Source organism: Phoxinus phoxinus (genome assembly GCF_949152265.1).
Source record: "Phoxinus phoxinus genome assembly, chromosome: 9".
Taxonomy (NCBI): Eukaryota; Metazoa; Chordata; class Actinopteri; order Cypriniformes; family Leuciscidae; genus Phoxinus; species Phoxinus phoxinus.
The window spans coordinates 16776453-16804304 of record NC_136884.1 but is presented as its reverse complement, the minus strand read 5'-3'; the positions used below and the strand labels follow the sequence as shown (position 1 = coordinate 16804304).

The 27852-nt window shown below is 39.9% G+C and overlaps 2 protein-coding genes across 3 annotated transcripts in view; one reads left to right on the top strand and one right to left on the bottom strand.

Moving 5' to 3' along the window:
• The window catches only part of slc6a1l (solute carrier family 6 member 1, like), a 112252-nt gene that overhangs the window by 18786 nt on the left and 65614 nt on the right, over window positions 1–27852 (top strand). The gene's annotated exons all lie outside the window — the stretch shown is intronic.
• LOC307003690 (uncharacterized protein) lies at window positions 92–27357 on the bottom strand. Of its 2 annotated transcripts, none has more exons than XM_079622413.1 (20): window positions 27004–27357; window positions 26797–26912; window positions 22985–23119; window positions 22789–22875; window positions 21094–21190; window positions 20760–20780; window positions 16362–16494; window positions 15499–15544; window positions 14499–14649; window positions 13001–13024; window positions 12089–12186; window positions 11920–12002; window positions 9293–9346; window positions 9009–9214; window positions 8729–8828; window positions 8188–8335; window positions 4989–5086; window positions 1911–2055; window positions 1692–1812; window positions 92–1575 (listed from the first exon to the last, which is right to left on the bottom strand). In XM_079622413.1, exons 1-20 carry the CDS (start codon window positions 27278–27280, stop codon window positions 1277–1279), a joined length of 2439 nt encoding a protein of 812 aa, XP_079478539.1. In that variant the 5' UTR covers window positions 27281–27357; the 3' UTR covers window positions 92–1276. The 2 variants fall into 2 exon arrangements, with proteins under 2 accessions (XP_079478539.1, XP_079478540.1); XM_079622414.1 differs by having other exon boundaries at window positions 99–1575; window positions 12089–12183; window positions 27004–27348.

The window sequence follows — 27852 nt, the reverse complement described above, 5'->3', positions numbered from 1 at the left end:
AAGGCATAAGGTCTACACAAACTATTTACTATGTACCGGTACATGTTATCTTAAATAAATTGTAAATCATGAAGAGACGAAAAAAAAAGATCATCAGTAGATGGTTTATACGTTTTTATATGATACATTCTTTTTTACTTGTATAAATCATATATACATTTTTAGTATCATTATCTCAATAAACAATGGTTAATCAGGAACAAATGTTGAACAAACCATTTGTAAATGTTCATTATATAATTTATTGATGTATCGTTAAGTTGTAAGAAGAGTAATTAATTTGTTTTGAATCGGATAAACATTTATAAATGCCATACAGTCAAGGGATTCCAGTGGGTTATGATAAATCATTTTATCTGTATATACTTGTGTTCTGTGTGGAGGAGTGTGTGGGATCTAGTGGGATCACACGTAAACGTGCTTCATATCATTTACAGATATTCCTGTTACACGTTATGTGTGTACGTGTACCTCATGAGCGTATTAGTTTGCTTGTGTGAGATTTATTGTGCCGTATTCAACTCATTTTGAGACATTCCATCACTTTACCCATGTCTTAACATTAAAATGTAAAAAATTAAATCAACATTCTGTAACCATAATCACTTAGTCATTTAATTTGTAATTTTGTTTCCCATGGGACAGCTCCTCACCATAACATGGAAATGCTCCATGAACTGATCATTATTTTGTGCAGTTTATTCCAAGTCTTCAGAAGTCGTACGATAACGTGTGAGGTAAAATATTCTTATTGCGTAATATAACCATTATTACAAATGATGAACGAATCTTTATCATACAACATACAATCATACAACAATCGTACTCATTTGCGTCTCCATTTGAACTTTCAAAATGATTGAACTATCCCTTTAAAATCATTCCAAAGAGTAAAGTTAGTAAAGAGTGAACATCGTAAGAACTAATGCTTTGATATACATGAACTATCCCTTTAAAAAACATCCCAGAGAGTAAAGTTAGTAAAGCATGAACAACATTCCGAAGAGTAAACCGTAAACATTGTAAGAACTATAGTTTTGATATAAATGAACTATCCCTTTAAAAACCTCACAAAGAGTAAAACTTAGTAAAGCATAAACAACATTCCAAAGAGTAAAGCTAGTAAAGAGTGAACATTGTAAGAACTAATGCTTTGGTATGCTGTACATGAACTATCCCTTTAAATATCTCCCAAAGGGTGAACATCGTAAGAACGGATGCTATACATGAATCATTGAACTGTAGATTTCTACAGTAGACAATTCCAGCACATTTTCTACATTCTGTCAAAGCTTGCCCCATATGTAACAGCAGTTTGCAAGAGTGTTTTGAAAGACTCGTAATCTACCATATGGACTACAGGGAATGTTATGGTATTGGTGCACGCACTGACAATTGGGTAACACACGGTGTGTTTTGGCATGTGCTGTTGACAGTAATGGTCAAATTTAATAACTATTTTAAATTTCTCCCTTTCTGATACAAGCAGATGCCTGTAAGCTTGCCCAGTAATCCACTGCATTATCTTTGGTTCAGACAAGGTTTCTCCCGCTTCCCCATCTTCTGGTTGTGTGTCTTAGGAATAATGAGATGAAATTAGAATTAATTGTTTAGTTTATTCATTCCCTTTTACAATGGGAACTACAGCAGCACATTATACTATTTTAGTATAGTACTATTTTAGTCCATACCTTCAAGGTCAAGAAGGAAATCTTGAAAGAATTCCATGATTTTTGATTCTTTCACTTGTTTAATCGAACCAGTTGGGCTCATCTCTGGGGCCAGGTGGGATAAAATGTAATGGGAGTCAACCTAAACACACAAAAAAGAAAAGCATAAAAATAGATTTGAATATTTGTCATTTGTGCCATATAAGCCAAATAAGTAAAAAAAAAGGTATTTCTACATACTTTGTCATTATATCCTATGACAAAGAGATTGTGACACTCCTGTGGCTTTCTCTGCATGACGTTAATAAGATCGTATATCTCAAGGCCCTCACGCAGTTGTTGCAGCATTGGGATGCGTTTTGTTGTAATATGTAGAGTAAGTGCTCTGGCAAAACAAAAATAAAGACAAAAAAAAGGATTAAAAAGCTTCATATTTAAAAGCATGGCATTCGAAACTCCAAAGCAGATTATACAAGTTGTTTGTATCATTTAAATTAATTCCTTTTTTAAAGAACGTTTAATGAAGGAGGGAACATAGATCTTACGTCAGAACGGAGCTGATGAATTGGGATTTTGCCTGAGAGACCAATCACCTTCGAAGTGTAAGCTAAACGAGCCAATGGACATTGGCGTGCGAGATTTGCATCGCACACCCCACCCCGCGAAGAGGGGTATGTATGGAGTTCAAGTTTTCCGCTGAGGAGCAGAGACGTGTGTCCCGGCCATCCAGAGGTGGTACAGCAATTGTGGCAACGGGATGTAATATCTATGTTCCCTCCTTCAGGGAACAAGGTTACATAAGTAACCTAGACATTGCATTTTAGTCAGTCACATTCAATGTTACATCAGAACAGAGCTGATGTATTAGGATCCCTCCAAAAGTGCCACTATTGCTGCCCCACTGAAAAAAAACACTGAGTGGAATGAGCCCTCACCCCCAAGGGGCAGGGCTGATCTCGGACTTGGTATGTCAAAACTATGGTATCCACTATCCAGTGGGCCAACATCTTCTTGGAGACAGCCTTTTCCTTCTACTGTCTTCCATAAAAGAAAAAGAGCTAGTCTGAGGTCCTGAAGATCTCTGTCGGTCCACGTACAGGCGCAAAGCGTGGACGGTACAGCAAAAGCAAGGGCTGGGTCTGCCTCCTCTAGTAGTAGCACTAACATGTTCACCCCCTGATCCAAGAAGGGAATGGTGGGAACCTTGGATATGTCTCAGGATTACATGAGAATTGGCCGGTCCGAATTCTAGTCATGATTTGTCAGCAAAAAATGCTTGCAGGTTCCTCACGCTCTTAACGGAAGCCAGTGCAGTGGTTCGTAGGGCACTCTCTGTAAGGCTGTTAAGACCAAAGAGAGCTCCCAAGAGGGTACAAGGTGAGGGCGCAGAGGATTTAACCTTCTCACGCCCCTCAGGAACCCTGTGTCCTAATGTCTGGCAATAGCTGCAACATACACTTTCAACATACACTTCGCTCCAGCCCTTCTTGCAGGAAGGGGCAGTGGGGCAGCGAGGTGGATGTCACGGCTGAGCTGGCTGCGCCTGTTCTCTTTTTCTTTTCTTTTTTTGCCACAAGGGAACGGATACCCATGGCGAAGAGCAGACTTAGGGCAGCTCACGATGGCCTAGCTCTTGATTGCCTCAGCCTGCTTCTGGACTACCGAGAACTGCTGGGCACACTCCTCGACAGCATCGCCAAAAAGGCCACCTTGTGAGATGGGCGCATCGACATCTCGCAACCCTACAAGGTTTAGTCAGGGGGGACTTCTGGACCACCAAGGTGGACATCGTCCGGCCAAGGGCCTGCACAGTGACTTGATCACGGTCAGTCATCATGGTCTCTGAACTACCCTCGTGCATAAGAGTGCTTTGGCTTAGTAGACTTTGCATCCTGGGCGTGCAGCACTGTAAGCCCCAGCAGTGAAAGCTGCTGATGCCTCACATGTGCTGGATGGGAGCTGCGGATGACCACACCAGGTGGCAGCACATTACGGGCATGCACTGCAACACCACACTCCACCTGGGGAATCCCCACGAACGCCCTGACTGCCCAACCATTGAGGGTAGCAGATTTTTAAAAAGATTTTGGCATCTTTGGCGTTCCATATTGTTCCACACCAATATGCTTCCATACTGCCAAAGTTCTTCATGCACATCCGGGAAGAAAGGCAAGGGGGCGGGGCAATGCGATTTACGCGTCACAAGACTGAGCGTGCTGCAACCCTACATTTCCAGAGCATACTAGCCCTCTCTCCGATGCAGCAATCGACATCTGATCCTTATCTAGAGTGGCGGCTCGACAGCACACGACATGCTGAGGAGCAGGAGGTCCAAGGGGATTTTGCCCAGCGCATAAGCTCTCGCTGAAATCCTCGATCTCCCAAAGTGTATAACAGACTCGCAGCTGTGCTTTTACACACAAGCCGCTGGTCAACAGCAGAATGGACTCAAGCTTTCCGGAAAAAGCCGAAGTGGTTATGTTTTCATGCGAGAATATGAACCACCCACGAATGCCATCTTATGCTTATGCCAAGGCATGTGAGACGGCAATCATGGCCGTCAGGAAACTACCGCATCCTGAAATGCATGGATGGAGCATTAATACACTCATCTTATGCTTGCACTTTTAGGGAAAAGGCTCTTTTAGTGCTGAGGCACACAGGGGGAACGGTCACTGCATAGTGTGCAAGAATGTTTTGATAAGCCTGTGTATGGGCTTATCATAATACAATGCACATAACATTGCAATACAATACAATACAATGCTTATCATAATCAAGGCTTATCGTATACAATGCTTTTTTAGATGAACTGCAATTAATGCAGAGGGAAGCTCTTTTAGTAGTAACCACCGCTGAAGCGCCGTCACCAACACTCTCTGAAGAGCTTCTTTTTGGTTTGTTGTACATAGTCGAAAGATGATTGCAGAGCAGAATCGTAAGAAACGCTCGGCTCAGAAGTGAAAGCTTGAATGTGTGTTGCAAGCACATTCATACTCCTCTTCGCGGGATGGGGTGCATGATGCAAATCTCGTATGCTCTCAGGCGAGATCCCAATTGGTCAGCTCCGTTCTCACTTAACGTCGAACGTGACTGACTGTAAGGGAACTACTATTATGTACTGTATGAGTCTGTATATATAAAAAGACTCATAGCTTCCATCCAGCAAGACTATAATTGAGAGTTTGATATTGCTCAATTTCATCTGCTTCAAATGTACTATATTACAACACAGCGTACATTGAAATACTGTTAAGAGTTGATATTTATATAAATGAAAAATAACAACTGACAATTTTTTTCTCAGTGCTGACATACCTAAATATGCTTTTCTTGTGGTCAATGTTGATTGGTCCAGTGTAGCCACATTCCAGGATTTCTTTTGTGTAGATGGACAGATCAGATGCATCCTCAATCTACAAGTAAAATGTTACCTTTAATAAATATTGACAAGCATGGTTCACTAATGAATTTGTCTGTTGGACAAATTTGTCTGTCGAACAACATCTCCAAGACGCCACGCACCGTATGACCAGTAAGTCATAGCTCAAATCATAGTCTTTGTTCTACCCACTTAATTGAGAAGTATGAGTGTAGTACATTATAAATAAAATTGTCTATGGTATTTTGGGTATATTTGTGGCAATAGCCAAATTGCCAAAATTATAGATTTTTTCTTTTATGTTAAAAAACATTAGGAAATTAAGTAAAGATCAGTATCATGAAGATATTTAAGGTAGGAAATGTCCTACCTTAAATATATATAAAAAAATATATATATATATATATTTGTGAGTGGATGCAGCACAATTGGCAACAGAAATGGAAACCTTTAAAGGCGATGTTCTCAATATTTTGATTTATTTGCACCCTCAGATTCCAGATTTTCAAATAGATGTATCTCGTTCAAATATGTGACCCGCCACGGAAAGTAAGGACACAAGTCGGCAGCACAACTTTTGAGCAAAATGAGAAAGCGTTTTTTTTTTTTTTTAAACTGGTGATTTTCGCTTTTTTGCAGAATCTGTTAGTTGAGATCACGAAGAAGCCTCTCCATGTTTTAGATATCAATATTGGTATATTTAAAATCGTACATTTTTAGGTTGAAATCGGCTTGTTTTGTGAGATTCTAGCTCGCAGTAGGGGCGTGTCATTGTCTGTGTGTATTTCCATACTGGATAAGCCAGCTTTTGTTTCTTTTGTTATTGCCCCCGCCCTCCAAGGGAACAGCGTGGTAGGACTGGGCGATATAATATCGATATAAAAAATATATTGATATATTTTTTAAATGGGATATGGAATTAGACCATATCGCATCGATATAGTTCAAAGTTGCGCTGTGATCCTTGCTGCAAGCAAGCTGCTGTGTGCTTTTGTAGCAGTCTGCGTCTCAACAGCCCAGTGTACAACGCGACAAATACTCACATTAAATGTTTACGAAGAGGAACAGGACACTGCAGTTCTCAAAAGTTCATTATTTGCATGTGCTTTAAAGCCTTGCCGGTTAAACATGTCATTCGCTGCTGAAGCGCTGTTCTAATGCGCTTTTCTGCGCGCAAACAGCCGACGCGCACATGCACTAGAAGCCTGTCTAACAGCGCCTGGATACTGGACTAAGTTATCTTTCGAGTCTTTTTGAGCTAATACTGTCAAATACACTCAAGGTTTACATAAAGAAAGTTGGTTATGTCTAAATTGAGAGAAATCTGCGTGTCATATTATGTGTACATATTAGACGCGTTGCTTTCAGGTCTTAAAGAGACTGTAGCCCTAATAGTAAACATGCAGCCGCTTGTCCTTAAAGGGATTGTTCACCCAAAAATAAACATTTTGTCATTCTTTACTCACTCTAATGTTGTTCCAAACCTGTATTTATTTATTTCTTGTGCTGAACACAAAAGAAGATATTTGGAAAAATGTGGGTAACCAGACAGTTGCTGGTCCCCATTGACTTCCATTGGAAATAAATATAGAAGTCACTGGGGAACATCAACTGTTTGGTTACCCACATTCTTCCAAATAACTTCAACAGAATAAAGAAACATATTCAGGTTTAAAACAACTTGAGAGAGTAAATTATGACAATTAACTAAACATTTGGGGAGAACTATCCATTTAATGTTAATAAAACAACGTGCTTTACAGGGTATGGCTTATCTAAATGAGATGTAAATGAGCCCTATTGTCACTCCCAGCAGCAGAGAGGTGAGAACTGCTCAATCTTTAGAGGCAGATTTCTCCACTTTGATTTTTTTTTGAGTGCCTACCTTCAAATGGCCACAACTTCTCCAAATATTATCAGATTACCATGTGTTACACATCGTTGGAAAGCTTGGAGACTACACTTTCAGAATCTGTGAATAACTCAAAATGCTCCAGAACCGACTTGTGTCCCTACTTTCCGTGACCGGTCACATATTGTCCTATCCTAACAAACCATACATCAATGGAAAGAATAAAAAAAAAAAAAAAAAAAATTGACACATAAGACCACATTTTGTGGTCCAGGGTCACATATTAATATTACAAAAACAGCCTTCTTCCACTTCAGAAACATTGCTAAGCTCCGGAATATGCTATCTGTTTCTGATGCAGAAAAGTTATTTCATGCATTCATGACCTCTAGACTATATCACTGTAATGCATTACTAGCTTGTTGTCCTGCATCCTATTCCTAAATAACAAGCTACAATTAGTCCAAAATGCAGCTAGTAGAGTTCTTAATAGGTCAAGAAAATATGATCATACTGTATAACACCAATTTTATCATCCCCACACTGGCTATTCAGTTTTGTATTAATTACAAAGTATTGCTACTGACCTATAAGGCCCTAAACGGTTTAGCTCCTATGTATTTAAAGCTGCAGTCTGTAGTTTTTCACCTTTGTCACAATCTCTGTTCGAAATCTGCAATTGCAGTTGCGGAATTATCAACTTTTACCCTTTCTGGATCCGCCAGTTTAATTATATCAAGTGCTGTAAGAAAAGGCTATAAATCTCCACCTCTAACATCCTCACACGCAATATAACCTACTAGCCGAGATCAGATCAAATGCACATATTAACTGATAACAGATCACTCTAAATTGTAATGTAGACAAGCATGTTCTGTAAACCTGGCTTAAAACAGTTATTTGTGCAGCGCTTTTCACAATACATATTGTCAATTGAATTGAATTGAATTGGATTTTAGAGCAAAACCAATTTTCAGTGGCTTTGACTTTGCCGTAATTTTACAGTTACGTACCGCAAAAAAGCCCAGTAAAATACCACTTATATTATTTACGGTTAACTACTGTAATATGCACTGCATTGTGGGTATTTTGTGTGAAATTTACAGTAACTTACTGTATATGGTAATTTACAGTACTTTACTGTTTACGCAAAAGCAGTAGTGCTACTGTAAATGAAGAAGACAGATTTATTGAAGTGTGTATTATTCCAGCAAACTAATTTACTAATGGGCAATCATTAATAGATAATTTATTTGTAATGAAATTCTGTCTACAAAACCTACCATTTTGATTAGTGGTGATATCTCGGTGTCATGTACATCATCGCTTGTAATGTTACCAGTTACAAGGTATTCGTAACACCACTCTTGCATAAACCGGGGTGCCGGGCCTCCTTGGGCAATGCTCACAGCAAATATTTGACCTGCAACTCTAGAGATATATATTGTTTTATATATGGACAACAGTTCTTGGCACTAGTATAGAGTGGTGTATTTGTATAAACGTCTGTGTGTAAGCACTGTATGTTATTCAAATAAAGAAAATCAATCTGTATTTTATTTACTCTTGGGCAATTGCAAACTTTTCTTTCTTCTACAGAAAAAAAAAAGATATTCTGAATAATGTCTCATCGGTTTTTGGGAATCAATGAGGTTTAAAACCCAACTAAATTTTATAATATGGACAAAAACAGCTGAAACGTTCTTTTGTGTTTTGCTTCTGCAGAAGAAAGAAAAGTTTGGAATACCGTGAGGTTGAGTAAATTATTGAGAATGAATTGTGTGACTATGAAGCAAACCCAAAATCCAAAGGCAAGACACATACTTGAACAGCTCATTATCCAGATCATTGAGGGAGTACTTAGGCATTTTTCCTTTCTTAGAATCACCTTCAAAGAGACGTTTTTCAATGCCAGCAACCATTGCTAAATCCAGAAAAAAAAGATGAAATATCATTAGGCTAGAGAGGGGTATTGAAACACAAAAACACATCTGTGATCATTTCAGATGCCGACAGTGTATTTTTTTTAGAATAATGAAATTGTAGGAATGTTTTAAAAATTTCTACATGTTCACTAAATGCATGATTAAATCAAACTACACACTGGACAGAAATTCTTTCCTCAGTGCCCCTGTGTCGACTCCTTGCTCTCCCAGGAAGGTGATTTTCAAGGGATTGACAGGGCTTCCTGTTTTTTGACGTTTCCACAGCTTCAGGCCTCTCTCAACCATGTTGTCTCGTGACACACAGATTTCAAATGTATTTGTGCTGTCTATTTGTGCTGCTGCATGACGAATCACATCCTCCTCGCTGTAAAAAAAAGAAGATATTTTTATGACCTTTGCAATGTAATGTTTTGAACCGAAGCAATGAACATAGTCAGGTTACCGTGAGATATGATCCAAATCAGAGCACGGTAGTTTTTCTGCAACTTCATCTGGACTAATGTAAAAAAAAAGGAAAAAATATATTAATTAATGTAACAGTTGTTTACTGAAACAGTTCAGCAATCATATAAACAAATATTAAGGAAATATTAAACCCCAAAATGATTGAGTTCTGCATAACTACTGTTCTCAGAAGGAGGGAAGCAAGGTTCAACACATGGGACTATGGGATATCGTGCTCTCTAACGCCATCTGCTGAAGACCTTTTTCATGCCTGAAAAGCCATGGTTCACAAACACGTGTTTGCCCTGCTGGGGCAAGTGTTTCAGCACCAGGCCTCCAGAAAAAACGCGATTATGCGATCGCATGATTCAATGCAAAATCAGCCAAAGTCCGCATATTTATGCGGGGGGTGCATTTTTTCAAATACGCCGCACTTTCGCCGCATAAATTGCAGATTTCCGCGCGCAAAATATGCAGGCTTGCATGATTTCATAATCCCCGCATTTTTGTTGCAAAAAGTCACATATATCTTAGCAGAAAGTTGAAAAATGTTGCGTTTACTTCACACAAGCGCAGCCATTTGCCCTGTTGCCATGGGAACGATATGAAGTGACGTAATTGCGCGACCTCATTGAAAAGCTGCAAACCCCGTAATGCTGATGAAACCATGATGAAGCTCGCAAAAAATTCTCATTTGCCAACAAACATAAGCGCAAAAGACTGCGCAAAGCAGTTTCCCAGTGTGTTACATGACAGTGGGGGCAAATTATTTTGTACTCCGTGCAACTGTGTCTTGGACCACAGGCGGAAATCGACGCTGGACAACCACTTTGCCGCTTTGTCATTTTTACAGAAGTTGTAGCATATTCATTTTGTAAAGCTACAGAACTTGTTCGACTCATCAATGTTTTGTAAGTTTGAGCCATGTGTTTATTAAGGTCTGAAATAAGACAAGATGAGAACTTAAATATTCCCAGCACTTTATGTGAGGTAGTATGCTTGCTTATCATAGGAAGTAATAAGAAATGACTCTTTACATTAAAGTAGTAGCCTAGTGAATAGGGTGTTGGGGGGAAAAAAATGTTTTTCTCTTTTTCATCAAACCGCAGTTTTTGCAAGATCCCGCAATTTTTGCAAGTTCCCGCAATTTCATCGCATAAAGTTGCATAAATATCCCGCATATTCCATCGCATTTTTTAAGAAAACGTGCCGCAAAATCAAGGATTTTTGCCCGCAACAATCACAAAAAAACTTTCTGGAGGGACTGACCAGGAGAACTACTTCAAAAGGGTATCTGACACTTTTACAGTGCAGTCGACCACTCTCTTCTTACAGAGTTTCTCTGACACATTTGTTGTCACTACTACACATGACGTAACCCTGCCCAGGGAGATAATGTCTGTCAACAGATGCAGATTTCCCAGGGAATCCGGGCCTGAACGTATAACGGCATTATTGACACATGCTTAAATGTCGCGTGGCACACACTAATGGAAATGCCCAGCGCCAGAACTCGCGTACAAAGAGGAGATCCAGCCATACTACCGATATTGAGGCCATGAGCCTCAGCAGTCTCAATACTGTAAGAAATAAACACACTTGGCTCCACAGCCTAACTTAGCCAGACAGCTCTGCTCGGAATCTATCTCCAGACCAAGACATAACGGCCCCTTTTGAGATTTATCAGGAATTCCAGAGCTTGTAAATGGAAAATTAGTGCAAATGTTTGTGGCACTGCTTGTTTCCTGCTGTATGCAGTCATGAACACTTTGCTGTTTGTTTAACGCAAATCTAAGATAGGGCGGAAGTAAAGGCACTTTGCTGAGGAGAACACACATTTTCTCTCTCAGTACTGGGTAAGCCCTCTCAGACACAAAAGTTGCAATTACTCCACTGAAACAGAGGGGGCACGAAAGAAACCACAGGGAAATTCCACTGGAAAGTGCTCATGAGTGTACCATAAACACCCACATGCCATAGGACAGGGGCGAGAACATGTTCAGCTATTTTTCATGAAAAAGTTTATTATCCATGTCTTAGTTGTGCTAAACTCAAGCTAAAAACTTTTCTATTATATCCGTTTCCTTCAACAAGATTCACCACCGTGGGTTTTATTGTGAAGGTGGCACGTTGGAACATTTAGTTTGAGAAAAGCTTATTAGTCATTTGTTAGCAAAGCTAAATTTGTGCTAAAAGCTTTCTCTTTTCTACCTATAGTTTCGACAAGAATCCCTACCATTGACTTTTCTTCTTGTGGCATGATTCTTTTCTTGTGGAAAAATGTGGCATGATGGTGTTTTATCACCACGGTGAAGAGCTGAAGAACATGGTTAATGAGACATGAATAACGGTTTCTTCAGCAGATGGTGTGAGAGCGCAGTATCCCATAGTCATGTGTTGTACCAAGTGAACTGTCTGACTGGGAACACTCAACCTCATGCCATTCAAGACCCAGAGAAACAATTTTTATGATTTTTTTTATGAAGATTGTGTTTTTGGCACTGCCACATTTAATTTGGTCTCTGTATACAGTTAAATGTAGGCTTGTTCATCATACAATGATCATATGGCTTCAGAGAACAACAATTTGAGGTGTTTTATAGCTTTAATGCAAGTCACCATTACCTTTCTCCACAAAAGCTGGCATGCCATTCTAATTCTGACACTGGAAATGTTACTGTGCATATTGGGCACTGGGCCTCAAGTACCTAAAAATGAAAGACAAAAAAAATATTTGCAGGGCCAATTTTGTAAAAGTAATTGACAATGTTCAATTTGGCTTTTTCTTGTGTACCTCCTGAGGGTGATGTTTAACATTGGATGATGTTGCGTCATTGGAAGGTCTAAGGTGATGCCTTGAAGATGCTGACTCCTCTATCAACACCAACTCTTCTGAGAGGAAAACAAATTATGTTGTAATTAAAAAAAAAGAGTCTTCTTTAGGCTCAGAAATAAGAAGTTGATAACAAATTTATTTGCAGTACATGTAAATATTTGAAAATGTTTATTTTTCTTTGTGCACCTCAAACCCTTTTCATCACAAACCCACACATTTTGCTCTTTTTTGCGGGTCTAAATCTTTGGCTTGCGAGTTAAAAAGTTTGGCTTGCAAGTAAAGCTGTTTCTCAGTGGACGGTCTCTATCCACCAGGATGAAAATCAATTTCTATTGGTTACTATCGATTGAAGTGGCAGGTTGGCCACGCCCACTACGTCTTCACGCTTCCCATATAATTGGTAAGATAACTAATTGAATAACATAAACTCAGTGACAAGTGTACTGAATTATTCTCTCTACTTATGCTCTCCCATCTAAATACGTAACGTTGGATAAACCAGTCTGTAGTTAGTGATACCGGTGAATAGATTTGATTGGCCAACAGTATAGATAGCTGCCAGAGCCCCCAATGGCTGCATATAGCAGTGCCAGGCCAGTAGTTTCAGAGATGATAGACTATAGCTCCTTGTCAGCATGTTATTTATTTTATATTTATAATGGATTATAAGTAATTATAATTTGGGGGCTAACTGTCATTATAATGCCACAATAAAAAAATCGTTTTTGGTCCTAAAGAAACACTAGTTATTTTATTTCAGTAAAATAAACACAGAAAATAAAGCAGACATAAACACATTTTAACTTTGTCAGTCCTATGTAAAGTTTAGTCAGAATTAACATTAAAGTAATTCATTAGTAAACAACTTACCATTAGGTGGGTCATGTCTTTTTTCTGCAAGACAAAATTGAGATAACGGTTATTACTAAATTCACCACTGCATGACGTAAAATGTAAGGTTTCTTAGTGATTGGTCACATTTGGTGTTCATTTGTTTGATTTCCCGCCACTCCTTTGTTTCTATGGTTACTGTTCATCCTCTGGGGTATTTCAGGTCAAAAATGGCCCGAAGCGTTTAATTTAGAAATACAGAATTTTTTTGTGCATACAATCTACAAATCAGCCAGGATGCAGAAAAAAAGGACTCAACAGTGAAGGGGTGAATCTCTCAAACATCAAGAGTGCAAAACAGACAAAAAAAACACACACACACACACACACACACACTTATACACACAAAAACACACGCACAAATGAACACGTGTCATTCCAAAATCTAATTTTGGGAAATGTGTGAAATAAAAGCAATTATTAACCAACCAAACAAACAAAAAACTTTACAAAAATAGTCTTTGAGAATCTCTTATTATATATTAAAATCCACAACCTAAAAAAAATAGGGAAATATGTGCAAAAACAACTAGAATTCACAAGCCTTTATTAAAATATGATATTGCACAATAATTATGCTCACTACATCCACCAGATGGCACCAATCTGACTTCAAAACTTGTTTTCTATAGGCCTAGTCTCTACTTTAACCTGAGCATTAATAAACAAAAATATAATAAAAAAATATATTATATTCAATGGGGAAAAAATGGATCTTTATTATTGCATAAATAGTCATTATTATCATCAAATTCTCTCAAAACACCAAAGAAAAAAATAAAAAATATTATTGAACAAAAATAAATTTAATTAATTTTGCTGAAAAAAAAAAAAAATCTGAATCCCGCCCTCCGGGTCATTTTTGACCCGAAAGTCTTGAGTGTGAGTCATAAATGAAAATACCCTAGAGGGTTAAGGTGCACGTCATTAATTATCTTGTTTGAGTCATTACTTATGTTCTTCCTTTATAGGCAACCATTATAAATGCTGACTCTGAATAATAAGTTGGACTGAAGAGCTTTCAGCTTTTAGCATCGAGTGAGACAGAAGACATGTTCTTCAAACACACTGACCCGAGTTGGAGTCTTGATCTCTGTTTCTTGAACCAACAGGGCTTTGTTTGGATCTGGGGATTTGGAGGTCTAGTTTTGGTGTGACTTATGGTCTTGACTCCAACTCCAACTTCTGACTAGAGGCACTACAAGTATTTCCTAGATATACACAGATCATCAGCCCACATAAATCTTGTAGTAACAATAGTTTGGATGCAACAAGCCTTCTGATTGGTTCACTGCAAAAAAAAATTGTTTTGTCACTGCAGGCTCATGCAAAAGGGGAAAGTTACCTACCACACCACCTCGGGGGTCCTGAAGGACAAATTATTTAAATATCACTCTACTGTAGTACAACATATAATCTTTCTTGCTTAGATACGTTCTAATATCACAACCTGGTACACCCAAACTCTTGGACTCACCTTGTCGAAGTTCCTTTTTTATAGCCTCTAATCCTCCTTTCTTCTCAATGAAGTCGTAAATGACCTTAGATATCTCTTTGTCTTTGAGCTGGGCCTCAGAAATGCCACACATGTCAAACAACTCCTTTAGATCTGGGTCCAGCTCATTTAACTGAGAAAAGACAAGAAGGGAACCTTCAATAAATGACTGAAAGATGCAAATCAAATCTAAATAAAATCAGAGTTAACTTCTGATTCTTGTGTTGCAGTACTCCTCATTTGTAACTCATGCTTGTATAGTTCATCACATTGACTTTGGACATACATTGCACTTCAAAAGTTTGGGGACAGTTTTCAAAAGAGACATTAAAGACGTATAATGTTACAACAGATTTCTATTTAATAATAATATTACAAATCAGCATATTAGAATGATTTCTGAAGGATCGTGTGACACTGAAGACTGGAGTAATGCTGCTGAAAATTCAGCTTTGATCACAGGAATAAATAGCAGTAATATATTCACATAGAAAACATGTATTTTGGGTGGATTATATTTCAGCAAATTCTTCAACCACAGAAATAGACGAATGTGCTGCTTGAAGTTAATAATTATTTCCTCTGATAATTAAAAACTTCCCAGCACTCCTGCAGATAGTTGACCAACACAATCCCACCATAACCCATAATAAATGCCCTACAGTATATGTAATCTCTCGTTCATGGGAGTTAAAATTAAAAACTAGTGAACTAAGATTTAATACACACTCTGAGCTCAATGAGTGAAATATGATCCTTGATTTGTGGGTGAATGATTGCTTTGGATTATGAAGATATACCCCCTGCAATCACTTTGTGTAAGAGATGACTTGCATTTGTGAATTATATCCCGTCATGACCTCCTGACTATGAGGAAATCGTGTAAACAACTGCATCTTAAGATCACATGCATAAAGAATCGAACATCACGACTTTATACGCTTTGCAATAAATGCAAATATGCAGTGGCGGAAATACTCACATCAGTACTCTCTGTTTTGGGATCCCATCCTACATGGCCAACGTGCCTGAAAAAATCATCAATCATCTTTAACATGATTTCTGGAATACAGACGCCAGGTTATTACGTCTGGGATATATTAAAAACAAGTGTCCATCTGATTGCACTTCCTATCACAACATAGTATTACAATATAGTACCTGGTATTAAGATGGGTTTTGGTTGATCGGATAATAAGTGCACAACGCTAAATAGAGGTGTAAACGGGGTATTAAATGTTTTGAGCCTGTCCACTTTCGAGAAATTCCTGAGGTTGTTTAAAACCGCATTTGACTGGATTGCGTTCGTAGTGTAAACGCTCATGTGATTAAATGTTTAGAACAGCCATAAAATACCACCTACTCTCCGCCTACCGACTTGCGTAAAGATTATGGGAAGCGAAAGCCAGACAGGATTTAAACTTTGTCGACTGGAGACCCAAGTTTGGTTTGAAGATGAAAACGTACCAAGCACAATGTTCTCTCGCCATTCCTGATTTCTAACACGCACTTACAGCGTTCTGCGTGGTATTATGGCTATCAGAGCAGAAACGAAAGCTGCTGCTCTCTGTGTGTTTTTCCATCGTCTCCTTTCGCGATTGTATGTCAATTGTGTGAGCTTATTTTGTCCATTAGATCGAAATATATATATATAAAAAAAGAATACATTTACCCTCCCCTCAAAGAAATCAGGACAGAACAGAAGTGGTTAAAAGTGGACAAAAGAGACGGATTAGAACGGCAGGTGTAAACAGTAATGTGTCTCCCTCGTCTACTTGTGATCCGATCGACCAAACGCATCTTACTACCAATTCCAAGTTGGTTTGAACATAAAAGTGAACTTACCGAAAATTGAACGGGGTGCCGATGTCAGCTTTGGATATTTTCTTCTTATCTTGATTATGCTGATTGTTGATCTTTGGGTTTTTCATGTCCACCGTTGCCATTAGAAGTGTTGCTTCTGAAAGTCCTGATGGTCCTGGAACAGTAAAAATCGAATTAATTTTTAAATTATGCATTCACTGATGCAATCAAACACTTTTTTTAATTAATGATTTTATTATAGCCTGTTAACTGTCAGTGTCCTGGTTGCACTTTTTATTCCCCATCATGTATTTTATTAGGTATCATTCAAAAGCTTAAGCACTCAAGACCGGTTGCCCACTGAAGCTAAGCAGGGCTGAGCCTGGTTAATACCGGGATGGGAGACCTCCTGGGACATCCAGGTTTCTGCTGGTAGAGGTGTTAGTGAGGTCAGCACGCTCACCCTGTGGTCTGTGTGGGTCCTAACCCCCCAGTATAGTGACGGGGACACTATACTGCCAAAAGAGTGTTGTCCTTTGGATGAGACGTTAAACCGAGGTCCGGACTCTCTGTGGTCATTAAAAAATCCAGGATGTCCTTCGAAAAAGAGTAGGGGTGTAACATCCTTGCCAAAAATATGCCCAGTGGCCTCTGTCCATCATGGCCTCCTAATCATCCCCATATACTGATTGGCTTCATCAGTGTCTCCTCTCCACCAGTAAGCTGGTGTGTGGTGGGCGTTCTGGCGCAATATGGCTGCTGTCGCATCATCCAAGTGGATGCTGCACATTGGTGGTGGTTGAGGAGATTCCCCCCTTCTATGTAAAGCGCTTTGAGGTCTCAGAAAAAGCGCTATATAAATGTAAAAAATTATTAATTATTATTATTATTTTGGCGTCATTTTGACAGCGAATAACTTTACTAATCTGAGGCGTTTAAAGACTCCATTTGTCCATTATTTATTTTTAAAGAAACAAGGCAATGTATAAAAGGCTCCATTACCTTGTATCTTACGTTATGGCCCCGTAGAAGCAGTTTTTAAAAAAATAGGCTAACGATTGCGTCATAACCACTCGACTCTCTGTCGCACAGTCGAGAAATGACCGTATAGACCGGCGGAGAAGCTCGCAGACAATCGGGGGGACGTGGAGGCATAAAGTCAAGGGAGAAGCCCATAGAGAGTGATAAAGTTGATCCTGCTGCTAGCTCATGGACAGCTAATACTCCCGCTCTCCGTCTCTGCAAGATTCAGAAGGGAATGATTCAGATTTCTCTCGGCACAGCTACTAGAACACTTGCAGCTGTCAGACAGGTTGCTCACGTCACATCTACGTCATCAAGCTCAGTGTGAGCCTGTGCACTACGCTCAGCCATCAGGAAGTGAGTGCATCTAATTGACTTCACATCCGTTAAAACCTATGGGGTCGCTGTGTCCATCTTATATACTGTCTATGACCGTAACGCAATCAAAACTAAAGCCGCCTTTCCACTGCACACAACAAACACCAGCAGTTGGACTGGAAGTCATCTATTTCCAATGGAGAGTAGTACGGGATCTGCCTGGACTTCCGATCATATGCGAATGTGGAAATTTCGGATCCGATTTGAGCTTCGGATGCGTTGACATTTTTTCACTTTTGCGGCTAGACCGTAGACTTCCAGTTTGACGTAGAAAGCGATGGACAGCGGCCACGGCAGCATGCATAATGGCTAGTGTAAGCAGTAAGTTCACACCCATATGAGAAGACAGCTGCAAAGCCGATGTTGACACTGATGGCACGGCAGCGAGCGGCCGGAGCATTTTATATGGGACAGAACGGTGCTTTGAGACTGGCGAGTGAGTGGCTGGAACTCACGTGTATTTTATACACGACAGATCACCGGTCTGAGGCGAGGGACTGCATATCATGAGAGCGAGTGAGTGGCCAAAGCTCCCTGCTGTAAGGAAAGTGGACCAGCGTTCTGGGGCGGGGTCTGCTTTACCGCTTATGAGAGGCTGAACGCTCTAAGTGATTCGTCCTCTGGGCAGGTCACATCACTGAGATTTGTGCACGGCAGATTTGTACCTCGTTGGATTTACTTGTTTCCTTCTTTATCATCTTTGTGTTATTCGTGTGTTTAGTCTCTCCCACACAACATGTGACACAAACACTTTTTTTTTTAATTAATGTTTTTTTTTATAGCCTGTTTGTCACGTTTAATGTTTGTGTTCATGTTATGTTTGCCTGTGAACCCCAGTTTGCCCATGTGTTTCATTGATTTGATCCCTTTCACATGTTATTTTGTTAATTACTCATTATTTAATTTGCCCCAGCTGTGTCTCGTTTCCCTGATCTTTTCAATGTATTTAAGCCATGTGTTTTGTCCTGTTCAGTGTCTGTCGTCGTTGCTATACGTTTGGTTGTTCTGTTTGATGTCACAAGTGTTTGGTTTCTTTTATGATTACTGAAAATAAAGTTGAACTGCTGTAAGTAGATCCTCCATCCTTCCCTGCTTCAACCTGCGTGTGACAGAACGTCAGACCTTACAACATTGGATCTAGCAGCAGTAAAGATGGACTTGCCTGGCCATGACCTGACAGACTACCTCATCAGGCTTCTGATCGAGAGAGGTCTCCGCAGTGATGGCTCCAGCACCTGACCAGGTGCCGCTGCTACGCCAGAGCCCTCTGCCAAGATGGCTGCTACCGCGCCTGAATGTCCAGTCCCCTTCCAGAGTCCAAAGGTGACTCCAGTCCCTCTCCCCATCCAGGAGAGTCCAGTGGTGACTCCAGTCCCTCTCCCCATCCAGGAGAGTCCAGAGGTGACTCCAGTCCCTCTCCCCATCCAGGAGAGTCCAGAGGTGACTCCAGTCCCTCTCCCCATCCAGGAGAGTCCATAGGTGACTCCAGTCCCTCTCCCCATCCAGGAGAGTCCATAGGTGACTCCAGTCCCTCTCCCCATCCAGGAGAGTCCGGAGGTGACTCCAGTCCCTCTCCCCATCCAGGAGAGTCCAGAGGTGACTCCAGTCCCTCTCCCCATCCAGGAGAGTCCAGAGGTGACTCCAGTCCCTCTCCCCATCCAGGATAGTCCAGAGGTGACTCCAGTCCCTGTCCCCATCCAGGAGAGTCCAGAGAGCACTCCGTCCCCCGTCCAATGTACAGAGAGGACTTCAGTCCCCGAGCTTGCTCCAGAGTCCACAGCTCGGCCCAAGAAAAAAAAAATTAGGGGGGCTACCCATCCACGGAGGTTGTCCCCGAGACACTCAGCTCTGAACTTCCAGCACCGCCCTAGGCCCCTGAACTGCCGGCTCTGTCCTGGCCCCCTGAACTGCTGGCTCCGCCCTGGTCAGAGTAAGCCATGCCCTCGCCAGCCTCCAGGGCGCCCACCCTCCCACCCCTGTTGATGTAATATGGCGCAAGGCCGCGCCTTGTGGGAGGGGGAGGTTCTGTCACGTTTAATGTTTGTGTTCATGTTATGGTTTGCCTGTGACACCCAGTTTGCCCATGTGTTTCATTGATTTGATCCCTTTCACCTGTTAATCTTGTTAATTACTCGTTAGTTCATTTGGCCCAGCTGTGTCTCGTTTCCCTGATCTGTTCAGTGTATTTAAGCCCTGCGTTTTGTACAGTGTCTGTCGTCGTTGCATCACCACAAGTGCCCTCACTGTGTCGCAGATTAGCCGCGGGGTTGGAGAACGGACTGAACAGCTCGTCCTGTGGAAGTAAGAGGCATTGCAGGGGGGAGCCAGGCAGCCTCCCAAATCCAAAGCCCCATCTGGTGTCTTATCAGTCGGCGCTGACAAAAAGGTGGTGCAGAACATCATCTCTAAATGCATGCAGACATCCACGATGCAGGTATGTCTGATTCAGGCTGCTCTCGCTTTTCTCTAGCAGCATTTGAAGGCTGCTGTACACCATAAAGTCCCGCCCTCTTTTAATCCCAGCAAGTTATACACAACCACTGGATTTCAAGAAACAAGAACATCAAGAAACCCTCCATGCAAACAGAGGCCGCAAGTCACAAGGGGGTCAATACTAAGAGACTAAATGGTGTCTGGAGACTAAAAAAGCGGCACAAAATATGGAGGGAAAAAAACCCTGTATTGTATTAATTTTGTTTTTTATTAATTTAAAAGTAATTATAATTTTGGGGCTAACTGTCACCAAAAAAAATGCCACAATACACAACTGTCGTGCTCCTACAAACACTCGTTATTTTCTTTTAGTAAAATACAATTTCCTATTTTGTATTTTATTTTTTGATTTTGGGGATATGACCTGGATAATTATTTGCACAATTCAATCTGATTATTCAACATATTATGTTCATAAACTTACCAGCATATCTTCAAAGAATCGGCAGACATAAAGACATTTTAACTGGTCAATTTTGTCAGTCCTATATAAAGTTTAGTCTAGACAGAATTAAGGTTAAAGTGATTCATTAGTAAACAACTTACCGGGTGGGTCACTTCTTTTTTCTGCAAGACAAAATTAAGATAACGGTTTTTAATAAATTCACCAGTGCAAATACATCAAAGAGCAGAATGCGGAATGCGGAAGAAACGCGGAAGAAACGGGCATGAGGAAACACAACTGGTTGAGCAGCCTTATTACCGGTAGAAAAAAAAAACTGGGAGCGGAGCATATAGTGTTACAGAAAGAGTGATAGAAGTAGACGAGGGGGGAGGGGGGCACTGAATCGTGTCAGAAGAAAACGAGATGATAATGTTTTTTTACAGCAGAGGGACACAAGTGAAGTAAAGATGCAGCCTGCTGTGCAGTTGTATTTACCGCTTTTCCTCTCTTTTCTATCCAGAATGTCATTAGCTGCAGAACTGAAGCGCTTGGCTTCCTCTTCACTGTCAAAATTGAGAGCGAACTGGAGCGCCTGAGGATGAACACACATGAAGATGCTTTATATACACTCTGCTTGTCGTGAAACAGCAGACAGACAATAAGTCATGAATCAGAAAACGCAGATGATTCAGAAGAGTTATTCAAACGTGGCATTTTGTACAAAAAAATTAAACTTATTTTACATAAGCTGCATTAAAGGGTAAAACAATATTAAACTAGATTAAAAAGTTGGCTTTTTTTTTTAAGAAAGAAAGAAAGAAAGAAAGAAAGAAAGAAAGAAAGAAAGAAAGAAAGAAAGAAAGAAAGAAAGAAAGAAAGAAAGAAAGAAAGAAAGAATTAAGACAATGTGCACGGATGAAATCCGACCAGGGATGTAAATTAAAAACGCAAATAGAGCCAGTATCAGTTTCACATTGACTTTAACTCCAGCTTAATCAGGCTGTGGCACATTCCTTGCTTCTGCTAAGGTGAAGTACAAGTGTACAAAACAGATATGTACAGTATGGTGAACAGGAGGGACATGTTCGGTTCACTTAGTTTTGTCGTGCATGGAAAGAAAGAAATGGTCATATATTATATAGCCTATTCTATTTAATGCATTTTGTGGACGCTTTTATCCAAAGCGACTTACATTGCATTTCAAGGTACACATTTACATTATTATCAGTTCTTGCTTTCCCTGGGAATCAAACCCATGACCTGGGCGTTGCAAGCGCTAATGCTCTACTGTTTGAGCTACAGGAAAGCTTTCCATTAATGTGGAAGCGTGTAAATATGATGTTGCCAAATACAGCATTTGAGTGAAGTTTGTTATTATCAATAAATGATAAACGAATGTAAGAACAATATAGGCCCAGAATAAAACATTTTGGTCTATCCCATCTCACTGCCTTTTAAAACCATTCACTGATTGTGTCTTTATTATTATTATTCCTATTAAACCTACTTACAAATAAATACATAGCCTAATGTTAAACTCTCGTAAAGTGTCCGCCACGCAATAGTCTTCAGCCAACATGGCCGCCACACCAGAGTCTCAAGAGCTGATCATTTGTGGCCAAGGCTATTTTGTGTGTGTGTTGCACACACAATGGCTCAAGCCCCTGACCAGACTCCAGTGATGGCTCCAGCCCTTGACCTCCCTGACCCCCTGAACTGCCGGTGCACAATTGTGTGGAATACGATATAATGGGTAATATGTTAATATAATAATTTCTTAATTCCGCGCGTTTCCTTAATAAAGAATAAGTATTATTTTAGGTCTATTCATTTTTGATAATTCCAGGTCGCGCAGGTTGTTTATGCATTTAAACTTTTGGCCATGAGAAATGGATGTCGTTCCCTCAACACAAAAAAAGGCTTTACATCGTGTGGCCATGGCATAAGAATGTTGTTACCTCAACAAAATGATCTCGTGGCCACGACTTATCACGTTCCCACAAGTTAATATGAAGTTCGCACTAATTAATATCTTGTGGCCACAGCACATTATCACGTTCCCAGGAGTTAATATGTTGTGCCCATGACAAAACTAAGTGAACCGAACATGTCCCCTCCCATTCACCGTAGATATGAACACATGGACAGACACGCACAAAGGGGATGTTGGTATAAGATCTGAGAACTTACATGTCCAGCAAATGTGATAAAGTTAGGCCTGGCGCAGTTTACTGTAAAGGTGCTGATCAAATCTTGATCAAACAAGATTTTTCCTTCCTGTCAAACCAGAATATAAAAAAAAACATTAACTTAATACTAATAGAAAGATTATATATGGGGAATCATAAATACACACCTGACCCACATGGAGCATCTGCTGACTTACTTTTATATCAAACACCCTGATAAAGTAAGACCTCTGAGGCCTGTCTTTCACCAGACAGGCCACACCACTGCACTTCTTCACCCAGGACGAGTTTTTGTCGGCTTCATAGACCTGTACCACTGCTGAACACAAACTCTGTGGACACAAAAACCAAATTAAACTAATGTATAAAACAAATTTATATAACTCTGCAATTGTGAATTACGAACCATTGTGCATGATGGAAAAAGTATTATTTTAAGAATTAATTTTAAAATGGACCTATTATGCAACTATGAATGTTCAATATATATATATATTAGTGGTGCGCGATATTGTGCGATATTTCGTTTTTCTGCGATATATATTGTGATATAAAAACAATTTCACCAGACGATTTAAATAGCTCTGAAAAGAATCATTCTAGAATAAGTGGGGTGATTTTCTAGGGGAGTGAATCTGCATAGAAAATCATAAACAAATTACAAGCATAGATAAATACAATAGAAGAAAGATACAATTGCTTTCTGTTTTTCAGAGTCCTCTTGCGCCTGATGCCTGACTCGACTTAAAAACAGATGCAAATGATAACATTTTACTCTATGATGGTTAAACTTGCAATTAATCCGCGATTTATGATAGGACGCAAGTAATTAGAACTAAAATTTAACCCTGGAGGAATGAAAATGTATGAATGCATATGCGTCATTTTACCAGAACTTAGTACGGGTGGTGACGCTTGAGACATTGTTGGTCATTCAGTGTTTCTGTAAACAAAATAAAAATAATAATACTGTGGCAAGCAATGCGGTGCCGAGAGCCGTGGGAACGGAGCGAACCCGGTAGCGCGAGTGCTAATGAGCCACAGCTCCATGAGGATAAAGGAAGGAGCGACGTCAGTGAAGGACGAGAGAGGACCAGGCCTGGGACATCTATGTTGTGTTTGTATTATGTTTATATCCGGTAGTAGTCCGTGAGTGGCTGGCGCTTGACTTTCGATTTGTGTTTGTTTATTTAAAGTGTGTTGACGGTTCACCGGTTCCCGCCTCCTTCTTCCCTGAACTTTAAACCTTGTAACAAATACTTAAATGATAATAATACTACCACTAATTCTATTAACAATTTAAACGTCCTAAGGTCTGATGAGCTGCTGGGATAATTAATATTAATCGTGTTGCCAGCGTTCGCAAAACTGATTTGCTGAAATCAAAACAGTGACAGTAATACCGTAGGTGAGCGCTAGCCAATGAAATTGCCATTAGCACATTAGTTCTGCCCACTACCGAAGAAACCAGCAGTGGCTTCTGCTTGTTTTAAAAGGTGAACTCACAACAATGAGTACCATTTACATGTAGCGTGTAAATATGTTAGACTCTCTCTCTTTGTGTGTGTGAGAGAAACACTGAGCACTCTCAGCTAAGCGACTGAGTCAGGAGCCTTCACACTAGAGTTTAAAGGGGTGTCAAATACGATGCGCATCCATTGAGATGAATTGGAATAGTACAAAACTCTCAAGCGCTCAGTCAGAGTGTTAAAGATGAGTGAAAATATATGTGCTTAACTTACACGTAGCTTAGCTCACTGGCGAGTGAAATCTAGGAATTTATTAGCCATTATGGCTAATGATTGACATTATTTAGTTGCCTGCATGACACTTTAGTCACATATGCAAGTGTCGTGTTCGTTCCCAGAAGAACACTCAAGACTACAATGGAGGCGTTCAGGGAGTTCAGAAACAGTGCGCACTGATATCTAGTCAGATTGACTGATGTGACTTTGGAGGGACTCAGCAACATAACATTCTAAAGAAAGTTGAATATGATGAAAAAAAGTACACTTTATTTTGATAGTCCCCTAAAACACAAAAAAAATGCTTTTTGCTTCTTGTTTATGGTGGATGCCATAAAACTACCACAAGTTATGTAGTTCTACCGCTCTGGACATGGACTGGTTAATCTGGTTAATCAAAGCTGCCGGTCACAATGCCAGTGAATGAAAACACTCTCTCACTCACTAATCATGATGAGAATGAGTGCATAATAATCATTATGCACATTACGACTGACTGTAGTCAAAGCTTTTTGAGAAGAGCAGCCCATTATCATAGATCAGTTTATATTATATGATGTGTTTTATACAGTATTACACAAAATTAGATAATTAAAGTTGGCATACAACTCCTTAATGTGACACATATCTGGGTGGGCTTGATTTTGTGCATGGAGTCCTTACAGTTCTAAGAAACTTGACCAGCAGGAACTACCTAAGAGGATTGGTTCTCCAACACCCACATACATTCATATGCATGAGGAGAACCACATAATGCCAGAAACAGCAGAAAATGGCCCACCGTACCACATCCTCAGGTGGGCTGACTGAGCAGTCCTGATCAAGGGTGTGTGCATTTAGCAGAGCTCCTAGAATACTAACAAAAACGAATGAGTTCTGACGTCTCATGTTTCTGTGATGCAGAGCAATTAAATTGATTTCTCAGAAGAGCGATGTGGACAACACACCGCTTGAATATAAAAAGGCATACAAAATAAATGTCAAAATGTGACTAAGCCTCTGGAATGGCAAGAACTGTCACCATCCAACGCCGCCAGGAATGTGAAGCATTCAAGGGCCTGTGTCAAGAAACAAGTCCAGCAATTCCAGTTACGCAGGCCTGATTCCCGTTTCACACACGAGGCCCTATGGAAACCTGACTGCTCTCGTTTGAAAAGGGAAGCTTAGTTTTTGTTATCCGAACAACATTTTTTTAATCTTGTAGGAACAGAACAGGTAATATAGTGGAATGAGGAAACGGAAAGCCAACAGCACTTTACAGCACAGCAACAGACACAACTACACCAGGACAAAACATTACCCATATAAAAACCATATTAAAAAATAAAAATAAAAATAAAATATTTTGAAATCTAGCCTAGCGTTAGTTCCAAAATGTAAAACTTTTTTAAAATTTGAGTTTGAAAATGTGCATGAATGCATAGGCCTACAATAATAAAATTGATGAACCCGAACATAGTGTTTATATGCACGATAAATAAGTGATCGGGTTGATGTGCGTTTTTATATGTCACAAGCTTCTAATCCGAATTGAATTTTGGCGTGCACACACTGCACGAATATACACTTTCCCACAGTTTGTGTATACTACAGTATTGTCTTACATTGCTTCTTTTCTTTGTTTTAAAGAGCAGACTTAACACTTCGGACTTAACTACTTCGGGTCCTGACTAGGAGACGACGAGCACGTGGATAGTTATGCCGTGCTGTTTATATTTTACGAACAATAAAAACACCCCGTCCCATGCCCAAAATTAAGTTAAGTGTGTGTGGATGAGAGGACTGATCGGGATGTTGTTCTAATCAAATTTACAGACGATGAGTGTTAGGAGCATTTTTAGAATAACACGACAGTCATTGCAGTTGGGTAGGAGCTGAAATCGGAGACATGAAGTCGGACACCTTCCCGTTCCACGCGTTATACATTATGCCATTTGTACGTCATCGCACATGTGCAGTCCATTTCGGTTTTCAATCCAATCAAGTATTTACATGTTTTTTTTCCAATCAGATTAGAAAAGGAACTAACCACCCCTTTCAATCTGATCGAAATTTCATTCGGATTGAGCTCAATCGGATCGATTAAGGTGTTTACATGAAGGTTTTCAGCCGTCAATACGATCACTTATGTATTATTTGGTTGCATGTAAAAGTATTTGGAATAATTCCAATGGAATAATTAGTGATACCTTCATTGCAGTTTGAGCTGGGAACATCAGACCTCATCATGACTGAACAAAATCTGGCAAAGAAATCTTACTTACTGTGCATTTCCTGCCCAGGTGGTTGAAGAGCAGTTCGTTTTCCTGCGGGGTGAGAAGAATGGAGCCAATATTCCTCTGTAGTCTTCCAGTGGCATCCATCAGGTTGTGCTTCTTACCTTTAAAAAAGGGTTTCTCATGTTGTTCGAGGTGATTTCAACAGTAGGAGTTGAGACTTGTATTTTGTTCCAGTAAAAATGACACACTCACCATCTCCAGGTCCAGCGTAGCGGCGTAGTTTTTCATTCAATTTATCCATCATTTCAGCAAACACCACATTTTTACAAATGACAGGTCTCGGAGTGAAGGTCTGTCTGCACTGAGGGCAACTGTAAACTCCCTTCGGATCCTCCTGATTCCAGCAGTCTGTTATACAGTACATACAGTAACTGTGTCCACAGGGAATGGTCACTGGATCCTTCAGTAGATCCAGACAAACTGAACAGCTGAAAATGTCCTGAGCCACTAAAATGCTGGCTTCTGCCATTTTACAGAGACGCAAAGCAGCAGCTCAGCAATCTCAGATCAACAATCCACTTAATTGAAGAGTTTCCTGGTTCTGTCTTTGAGAAAGTGAAACTGTGAGGGTGCAGAAGTGCAGTCAGCCAATGGAGGGTAAAATCTCAAACTATTTTCTTCTTCTGCCTGTGATTTTATGCTATAAATATCTATGGAAGCCCATACTTTTACATCAAATTTGGACGTTATTTAATAACAATTATTTAATATCCTGTGTTTTGACATTTTATGTCATAGTTTTTACATCATAATTTTGATCTAGTAATTATGACATGATATGTAAAAGTTTGACTTTTTGTCTCATTTAATTGACTTAATATCCCCAAAAATATATATTTTTAGGTAATTTACCCTTTTTATGTCATCTCATAATGTTTGACTGTCACAACGCTGTGTTGTGGAAAGTAAAGAACACGATGATTAAGATGAAAGGCAGTCTTTAATGAACCGAACCGTAAGCAATCTAAACAAAACGAGCAGCATACAACACATCTAGACACAGACGAGACCTGACAGCAATGAACAGAATCAGAGGAACTT